Source organism: Lathyrus oleraceus, chromosome 4 (assembly GCF_024323335.1).
Source record: "Lathyrus oleraceus cultivar Zhongwan6 chromosome 4, CAAS_Psat_ZW6_1.0, whole genome shotgun sequence".
NCBI classification, from domain to species: Eukaryota; Viridiplantae; Streptophyta; class Magnoliopsida; order Fabales; family Fabaceae; genus Lathyrus; species Lathyrus oleraceus.
Window position 1 is genome coordinate 253,770,291 of NC_066582.1, and position 10,430 is coordinate 253,780,720.

At 35.2% G+C, this 10,430-nt stretch overlaps 1 protein-coding gene across 3 annotated transcripts; it reads right to left on the reverse strand.

The window, feature by feature from the left end:
* Positions 1 to 5,958: 5,958 nt before the first annotated feature.
* On the reverse strand, positions 5,959 to 9,961 carry LOC127074931 (pentatricopeptide repeat-containing protein At1g60770). Of its 3 annotated transcripts, none has more exons than XM_051016352.1 (3): positions 9,648 to 9,961; positions 7,145 to 8,395; positions 5,959 to 6,174 (listed from the first exon to the last, which is right to left on the reverse strand). In XM_051016352.1, the coding sequence occupies exons 1-2, from the start codon at positions 9,873 to 9,875 to the stop codon at positions 7,151 to 7,153; spliced, it is 1,473 nt and encodes a 490-aa protein (XP_050872309.1). In that variant the 5' UTR covers positions 9,876 to 9,961; the 3' UTR covers positions 5,959 to 6,174; positions 7,145 to 7,150. The 3 variants fall into 3 exon arrangements, with proteins under 3 accessions (XP_050872309.1, XP_050872308.1, XP_050872307.1); XM_051016351.1 differs by having other exon boundaries at positions 5,959 to 6,177; XM_051016350.1 differs by lacking the exon at positions 5,959 to 6,174 and adding an exon at positions 6,355 to 6,744.
* Positions 9,962 to 10,430: the final 469 nt, after the last annotated feature.

Below are 10,430 nucleotides of genomic sequence, written 5' to 3' on the forward strand. Positions count from 1 at the left end.
GGCAACAAACCTTTCTTTATAAGGTGTCAACCATGTTTCAATCACATACTTAACAAACAAAGAAATATCAACACAAATTGTCTCAAAGTGCTCTAACTGTGCGACAAACTCAGTTTCTTTATTAGCATACATGATGTTGTTCCATAGATCCATGATATGCTCGTGTCTTTCTGATTTAACATACTATTTACATTTCATGCTAACATTTTCTTAAATATGGAACGAACATAACAGATGAGTTTAATTTGGAAACACAACTTCAATTGAATTCATCAATGCAAGTTCTCAATTCGTCAACACAACATTAGGTAGCAATTTCTCTAAAGATAACATCTCTTTGAGCTTCTCCAGTGCCCATGCAATGTTTTCCTCCCTTTCATGCTCCAAATAGGCAAATCCTACCAAAAACGTCAATTTTGTTGACATAACACCAACAATCTCAAGCATTGGTAGCCGATACCTATTTGTCTTGTATGTACAATCAAAAATCAACACCAAGTGAAACATATTCAACAACTTCACTGAATCTGGATGTGTCCAGAAGATATCAGCAACAACATTTGAGTCTTCCTTATTTCTTGTTCAACACATATATTTCTATATATGAATAAGACTCGACAACATTTGTATTTTTGTCAATAAAACTTTCTTGTTGGCATTGTATGTAGCTCTAGCTTTATACACTTGGATAACACTTATGAAGCTTCCTGCATCTTTGTCTTTCAAGGCAGAAACTATGTATCGTGGAGCCATGTTGTACTTCGACATGTCACTCACAAACTGTCTCTATTGAACTTTTAGACGGTCCAATATGTCATGGCCATCTAAATCCTCATATATTTTATGATTGTGAAACCCACACCTACTCATCATCTTCCAACCGCTACCACTCAGCGCATATCTAAGCCTAAAAGGGCATTTCACTTTTATACTATAAATGTCCTCTGGGGATTTATTGCTTTTAGATGTATTCTTCCTTTTATAATTACCTCCTCTCTCAAAAATCCAAAATCAATTTATCTTTCCTACCTCATTGATCATATGCAGTATCAGAACGAACAATCATAACTATAATACCATGTTGTTTGACAACATTTTGTTCTTGTACTAATACTTCAGATTGAGACTCAAATATCTGTCATTTACATCACACAAAAAAAGTATACAATCAATATCATATAAGGGCAAGAAAATATTTAATTTAAACTTATTACATAGCAAAACATACTTTGTATGTGGTAAAGAACTGCATACAATCGCTACACGAATCTATAGATGACCCTGTCAGCTCCGGACCACACAAATAAAGCATTTTTTTGAAAGTTCTACTCTATTATCAGAAATTTCAAGTATACTCAAAACTTCGAGTATATCGGAAATTTAGAAATTTCAGATAATTGTTGTTTGTCCACGGAAATTTTGAAAATTTCTAGTATTTTATACCGGATTTTTTTGAAATTTCAGGTACTTTTTGTCGTATTTTCCCAAATTTTTTATATAAATGCGTGAATTCTGAAAATGCGAAAAATTGCGTACCAGAAATTTCAAATTAACTACCAAAAATTTCATTTTTGTAAGTTTGAAAAAGTAAAAATTATGGAAGAAAAATAAATTTTGAAGTGTAAATATTAGCAGGGACATTTTGGGAATATTGAAAAATTGAGGGGGGGTGTCAGGTATAATTGGGGGGTGGCAAGAAGAATTCTCTACTATTAGTGACATAGATCCAATCTTTTTAAACAAGATTTTGAATGAGTCCTTTGAACTTCAAGAGGTCTTTTTGAACAAATATACTACTACCACCCCCTAGTCAAGATATCTAAACAAAAATTATGAACAAGTTCTTAAATAGTGGTTTAAATTTCTCTTCTTTGCAGAGTGATGGTACAACACCAACTACCACACTTCCATACAGCATTGTCCTTGCAAAATTTTGAATGAGTCCTTTGAACAAATATACTGCTACCACCCCCTAGTCAAGATATCTAAACAAAAATTGTGAACAAGTTCTTAAATAGTGGTTTAAATTGCTCTTCTTTGAAGAGTGATGGTACAACACCAACTACCACACTTCCATACAGCATTGTCCTTGCAAAATCACTTCACCCATTTTCGAAATTTACAGTACTGAAGCGGATTTTTAAAAAAATTGGGACGAAATCGAAAATTTTGAATCAACTATCGAAAATTTCAAAAAGAGTAAGTTTTTTGTCGGAAATTCCAAAATTTTAGGTATTAAGGCTTATTTTTTTACCGAAAATTTCAAAAATTCCGGTATAAAATCCCTTTGGGTTTACTAGAAATTTCAGAATTTCCGATAGTTATAAACACTTGATTTTTTACCATAAATTTTGAAATTTCCGGTATGGATACAAAATTTGTTTTCATACTTGAAATTGTGAAACATCTGGTAGTTGCATTTTTTTCATATTTTTAGTTGGAGTTTTTTTCTTCTTTTGTAGTGAAATATAGAGGCAGAGACGACACTATTGCAGGCAGAGCTACCAATAAAGCGGCAGACCAGGCTAGGGCTGTTGAGGGTGAGTCTTCTTGGATACAGGTCGGATGATTGGTTCCAACCAGTTCACACCAAAAATGGTTGGCTGAGTAGGGTGGGTTTCACGCTCCTCATATCACTCGACGCCGCCAGGTACGATCAGTTGACCAGCCTAGAAATGGGGTGACGGAGAAGACGGGAGATGAGGTTGTTGCTGGAGATGTTATTAGAGATGTTGTTGAGGAGGTTGTTGGAGATGTTGGTGGGAAGGCTACTGGAGAAGCTGCTGGAGATGTTGTTAGAGAGGTTGTTGAGGAGGTTGTTGGAGATGTTGGTGGGGAGGTTGCTGGATAGGTTGATATAGCTGGAGAGGTTGTTGGGGTGGTTGCTGGACCTAGAGAGGTTTCCTGGATCTTTGTCTTTCAAGGCAGAAACTATGTATTGTGGAGCCATGTTGTACTTCGTCATGTCATTCACAAACTGTCTCTCATGAACTTTTAGACGACTCAATATGTCATATTCATCTAAATCCTCGTATAGTTTATGATTGTGAAACCCACACTTGACCATCACGTTCCAACCGCTACCACTCAGCGCAGATCTAAGCCTAAAAGGGCATTTCACTTTCATATTATAAGTGCCCTTTGAGGATTTACTGCTTTCAGATGTATTCTTCCTTTTATAATTACCTCATTTCTCACAACCCAAAATGAATTTAGCTTTCCTACCTCGTTGGCCATTTGTAGTATCAGAACGAACAGTCACAACTATAATATCATGTTGTTTGCCAATATTTTATGCCCAAACTAATACTTCAGATCGGGACTCAAATATCTGTCATTTACATCACACAAAAAAAGTATAATATCAATATCATATAAGAGGGAGAAAATATTTAACTTAAATTTATTACATACCAAAACATACTTTGTCTATGGTGAAGAATTGCGTACAATTGCCACATGAATCTGTAGATGACCCTCCCAGCTCCGGACCACACAAATAAAGCATTTTTTGAAAGTTCTGCTTTGTTACCGAAAATTTCAAGTATACTCAAAAATTTGGGTATATCGGAAATTTAGAAATTTCTGGTAATTGTTGCTTGTCCATGGGAATTTTGAAAAATTCTAGTCTTTCTTACCGTAATTTCCCAAATTTTCTATATAAATGCATGAATTCTGAAAATACAAAAAATTGTGTATCGAAAATTTTAAAAATAACTACCCAAAAATATCATTTTTGTAAGTTTGAAAAAGTAAAAATTATGTGGGTGGGTGGGGTGGGGGAAATTGAAGTGTAAATATTAGTAAGGACATTTTTGGCATATTTAAAAATGGTGGGGGGGTGTCAGGTATAATTGCGGGGTGGCAAGAAGAATTCTCTACTATTAATGACATAGATCCAATCTTCTTAAACAAGATTTTGAATGAGTCCTTTGAACTTCAAGAGGTCTCTTTGAACAATTATACTACTTACCACCCCTTAGTCAAGACATCTAAATAAAAATTGTGAACAAATTTCTAAATAGTGGTTTAAATTGATCTTCTTTGCAGAGTGATGGTACAACACCAACTACCACACTTCCATACAAACAACCCCGTTTAAGAATATATATGGCATACCTCCTCCCTAGCACATGCCATTATTGTGGATATATTACTTACAACAAGAGAAACAGTTATCAAACTCATACAATTTCACATTTAGATAGCATAAAATAGAATGACATTGCAGTCTAACAAAAAGAGGACTGACGGATCCTTTAAAATTAGTTATTGCGTTTCCTAAATCTCCAGTCATATAGGTAGTCTACCATGAGTACCGGAAATTTTGAATCTACTACCAAAAATTTCAAAAACAGTAAGTTTTTTACTGTAAATTCCAAAATTTTCGGGATTTTGTACCAGAAATTTTAAAATATTAGATTTTAAGGCTTAGTATTTTACCAAAAATTTCAAATTTTCAGGTATAAAATCCCTTTGGGTTTACCGGTAATTTCAGAATTTTCGTTAGATATAAACACTTGATTTTTTACTGGAAATTTTAAAATTTTCGGTATGTATACAAAATTCGTTTTCCTACTGGAAATTGTGAAATTTCCGGTAGTTGCATTTCTTTTCCTATTTTTAGTTGGATTTTTTTCATTCTTTTATAGTGAAATATAGAGGCAGATACGACACTATTACAGGTAGAGCTACTGATAGAGCGGCAGACCAGACTAGGGTTGCTGAAGGTGAGTCTTCTTGAATACGGATTGGACGAGTGGTTCACACTGAAAACTGTTGACTGAGCAGGGTGGGTTTCGCGCTCCTCGTAGCACTCGACGCTGCCAAGTAGGATCAATTGATCTGTCCAGAGATGAGGTGGCGGAGGAGGTGGGAGATGAGGTTGTTGCTCGAGATGTTGTTAGAGAGGTTGTTAAGGAGGTTGTTGGAGATGTTAGTGGGGATACTGCTGGAGAGGTTGTTGGGGTGGTTGATGAGGAGGTTGTTGGGGTGGTTGTTGGGATGGTTACCTCGGGCTGCACACATAGTCCGTGGGAGGCCTATTTAGACATCTTTTATATATTATATATTATTTATATTATTTTATATTACTCAGACATCTGCATTAGAAATTTCTTTAGTATATAAGTTTTTTTATCTTCCATTCATGTTACATCAAAATAAACTAACATTTGATAAAAGATTACATAACTTAAAAAATGGTGATAACTAAGAAAACCTAGGCACTACCAGATGACTCTGAACGTTTAATCATCTTCATTATATTGTCGACAGACCTTGAAATCTTAGCATCTAACTCGATCGGCCCCTTTGCTATCCTACAGCGAAATGATCTCCACAATTACTTCACATCAACTCAATAAGATTGTATTTCACTTTCTTGTCAGTATCAATCCAATCTTTACGAAACTCGATTTCTCACATTTATATTTCGGTATCAGTCAACAGTTCATTCAACTTGGACGTCAGGCCGACGAGAGATGTGGTGTCATCCGAAAGCCGGAACTTTACAGGAGGTGAGGCTTCGTTGAAGTACACTTCTGCCTTAATCAAAAAATTGAGGAAGAAACATTTTTTGAAATGTTTCTATAAAATAACGAGCCACCCCCTATTTATACAACTTTACATTTACTCTAAACCACACAAAACTGTCCGTGCAATCACAACCATCCAAAATTATTGGCAATATCCTAAGCGTTTATAATTTCACACAAATAATACTACCGAAAATTTCATTAGGGTTGAAATTTTCGCTATCAACCTATAAATTTCAAATTTCCAACAACATATACCGGAAATTTCCAATATCCCGAAAATTTATAATACACTATCAAAAAAATTGGTACGTATCTAGAAATTTTATTTTACCTTCCAAAAATTTTAAACACGGATTTTATTCAAGTTTCCATCAGGAGCAGTTTTGACAATATAAAAGCATAAAGGTATGAAGGGTGTTTAAACAGGTGTTTCAAGTTAAATGCTCTACAAATGATCACCTGTGTTTTTCGGGGCCCTTTCCGATAGTGGACAAAATAGGACCAGTAGCTTATCAATTGCACTTGCCTCGTTCTACTAGAATTCACAATGTCTTCCATGTGTCACAACTAAAGCTATGTCCCGACCTTGCCAAAGCTTTCATGATCCCTCTCCCTCCTACCAATATTCCCTCCTCTGCTGGCAGGGAACCAAAACAGATTTTATTTAGAAAAATGGTCAAGAAAGGACATATAGATGCCACTATTTTTCTAAGATAGACTACTTAGAATTTGAACAAATTCTAGGCACTGGCGATGCAGTACAGTGTGTTTTAGGGTTAAATCCCGTGAGGACATTTATCATCTAGATAATATATCCATTTCTACATAATTTACTTTATTATATTTTTGGTAATAATACAAAGGATTATCCATTTCTACATAATTTACTTTATTATATATTTGGTAATAATACAAAGGGCACTACTGATATGGAGTATTCAGTACCGTCATTGCAGCCCCAACACTTTCCAAAGAAAAGATTTTGCATCATCTCTATCCCTCCCAAACAACTACAGGAAGGTTTTGGATCTGGAATCTTCTGTATTTCAAGAAATGGCTGTACTGCCACTGGCTCCCCTTAGAAGATAGTAACATCATTTCACATTCATGATCAGTTCCAAAACCACCCTTTCTTCTTCTTCCATAGGTTAATATGTCATGGTCATTTTCCAGTAGAGTGCTACCATTGAATTACATTTTATGCCTAGTAAAATAAATAAATACAATACCAACACTTAATCACAACAGCAAGTACACAAAAGAAAATTAACCCCATTATTTCAAGTATATAAAGATTACTATTTATAAAAATTACTCAAATCATCTGTGAATACTAATTAAGCTATCCAAATTAAATCCAGGCTCTTTATTTGCAGACTATGTCATTGCAGAAAAACATTTATGCTCGGAGGTTTACTGGTTAGATCCTCTTGGTAAAGCAACCAAGCAACTCAAGTATTGCAACAAAAAAATAAGATATCTTGAATGGTCTATCAGCATGCACCACTTCAAAATGTTTAAAGTGAAATTTCAAATTTTATGGCCGACAAGAAAGGACACAACCACTCAATTTACATCAATGAAAACTTGAAGGATGAAAGTACCATGAATCACTCAACAGTGATAGCCTCGAGCAACTTCTTGATGTCTTCGTTCACATTCACATTCTCCATCTTCAATCTCCGTTGCATAGCAGAACTAGTCCTACCAGCAGCTGCATAAGTTCTAATCAATGATTCAAACACCTCTACCCCTACAGAATCCACAGATTTCTTCAAGATCTCTATATATTCTTCTGCACCATCAACATCCTTCTCTTGTTCATAGTGCTTCATCATAATACCAATTGTCTCGGTTGATGGAACCCACTTCTCACCATTCCCTCTACCAATTGATATTGCTTCAGATAAACAATCAACCGCCAACTTAAACTCACCTTTTCGTAAATGGTAGTCCAAAAATATTTCCCATGTTTTGGCATTAGGCTTGGCCCCCCTCCTCCGGAAGCGTTCCTTTAGCTCTTCAGCCTTCTCCAACATGTCTAATTTTGTGTATGCCCCTATCAGAGCATTTGCAACTCGAATATCAAAAGTAGTGCAGCTCGATTCCCACTCACGGAAACACTTTTCAGCTCCCGGGAGATCTTTCAAGTTAACCAAAACCTGAATCATATTCAAATAGCTTATGTTTGCAGTTTTAGGAAATGCCAACCTAAGAGAACGCCAGACCCTGTAAACCTCGTACACTTTGCCTATTCGCCCATACAATGTAATCAGAAATTGGTAAGCAGAAAGATCTTTGTGAGCATTCCTCTTCTCCAATTCCTTAAGAGCCCCTTCGGCCTTCTCAAACAAGCCAGCATCAACATAAATAGATGCGAGGTTGCTATAAGTTGTCCAATCTCCCGTTACTCGACCGTCCCTCTTCATCTCATCAATAACCCTTTCAACACCAGAAATGTCATTAACAGCAGCAAGAGCTCTCATCCAAATATTATACGTGTAAGAATCCGGCATGATATTGCTAGCCTTCAATTCTTGAATGATGGAAGGAATTTTCTCCGGTTCACCAACTTTCGTATAAAGAGTCATAAGGCTGTTGTAAGACATTGAACTCAAAGGAAAGCCGAGATCCTTCATTTTTTCGACAACACCTTCAGCTTTATCAGCCAGCAATTCCTTGCAGTAGCAGTTAAGAAGTGCACCATAACAGAGATGATTTTTGGTAGACTCGGGGAGATTGACAAAATAACTTTCAGCAGCAGTAATACCTCTAGCTTTTGCAACCAAATCAATATGTATAGCTTGGTCACTAATGGTCTTAATCATATTCCTCTTCGCCATGGTTTCTGATAGCTGTAACACAAGAAAAAGAGCAGTTTTTCATAAATACAAGCTATGGAAAGCATAGTCTGCTGCCAATAATCTTTATTTCTAGAGTTGAGTGGTTTTGTTCCACACTCACCACATAGACAACAACACAGCATATAACAAAAATAATTACTTAAATTTTAAAGAATTAATACAAGAACTATGTTTGGAATTGGATATCATAAAATGAACGGAACGGAACGGAATGGAAAGGATCAGAGTAGATTGAAGCAGAATGGAATGGAGCGGAATGAATATTCCATTTCCATCGTTTGGAAATTTTAGGACAGACCAAGCCAAATTCTTCATTCCGCCGAAATCAAAGAAGAAAAAATATGGCGGTAACTGATGGAGTGGAACTGAATCCATATCAGTGTCACTCCATTCCGGGCTGCTCCATCTGATTTTAAATGATCCAAATAATAGGATACCACTCCATTCCATTACATATTCCATATCGCTCTGCTCCATTCAATTCCATTAATCCAAACAAAGCTTAAGTGTTTGTTTGGATTGACTTACTTGAACTTATCTACTAACATATCACTTGTGAGACTTTTCGGAAGACCTTATAGAAACAGCTATGACATGTCTATGAGTTATTTTCAGCTTATTTTCAAAAGCTATTCATACAACTTATAACTTCCAATAAAAAACAGATGGAGTGTTTGACTTTATTTTATCTTTTTGTGATAGAAATAGCTTATACACATAGGACCGATTTGTATAAACAGCTTAGTTGGAGCTTATAGCTCAAGTGCTTATCAAAATAAGCACTTATGAAAAAGCTTGCATAATAATTTTTCTAACAAAAGATAAAATAAGTTTAAACTATTTTTATATGTGCCATAAATTATTTTCATAAATTATCTTTAAGAAATTATAAAATAAGCTTTAAAAAGTTTATTAATAAAGTTATAAGCTGTTTTAATATGCTCTTCCAAACAGTATCGCAAAACTTATTATAAGTCAATCCAAACTACCCATAAACACTTAATTGATAAGCACTTATGCAATAAGCATTTAATTAAGCAATTTTACAACCACGGCCTAAAAACATATAGTTATATTAATAAAAATTAACAATAACTATTTCTATCACTTAGAACCTCATTCCATGATTCAATAATAACAACAATAACTACATTACAGATCCAAGCCTATATATCATTGCATTTTGAAGAAAATAAGAACATAATTAAAATTAACAACTTATAAGTGCTTAAATGTGAAATACCTTGAGAGCAGGTTGATAGAGTTTGCGTTGGCGAAGCTTCTTGAGGGTATCGCCGACCTCCCATTTGTAAACGCGCTTTCCACTCTTGATGAACTGGTTGAGTTGTTGACGAACATTGAGTTCAGAACCACCGTCTTTGAAGAGCTTCAAGTAAAGCGCTTCATCTATGTACTTTTTCGATCGCTTCACTATGCTTTTAACTTTGCCGTAACGTTGCGCCAGAGACATTTTCGGTGCTCTTGTTGATCACTGATTCGTGTTCTTAGAGATGGAAAAAGTGTTCAGAAACGTAAAACCCTATTTTGTCGCAGAACAACAAAACGAAGAAGATGAAAAAAATATTGGGCTGGGTAGTTCGTCTTCGGGCCCAAAATGAGTCGTATTGCCCATTCAGAAGATACTATCCACACCTCAAATTTTTAAATTATAACCCTTAAGGAGCTTTTAGTTCTCTTTCAAAGAAAACGAGGCTTAGTTAGTAATACACTAATTTGCGATATTCTCAAAAAAATGTAAAAAAATGTGAGTGAGAAATGTGTTGCTAAACTTTTTCTTCTTTCTAGTACTTTGGTCCAAAAGCATAAATTATATGAAATGTGTTTAATTCAGTAATTAGAGATAATTAATCACAAAGTGTAATAGAACTCAAGCGCAGTAGAGTGACCTTCTAGTATGGCAAAGTAGAGTAGACCTGAAAGGTTAGCACTTCAATACCAAAGTCGTTAAATGAATGATAAGTAGTATGAGTATGAGAATGAGTAGAATACATGGGTTTTGACGCGT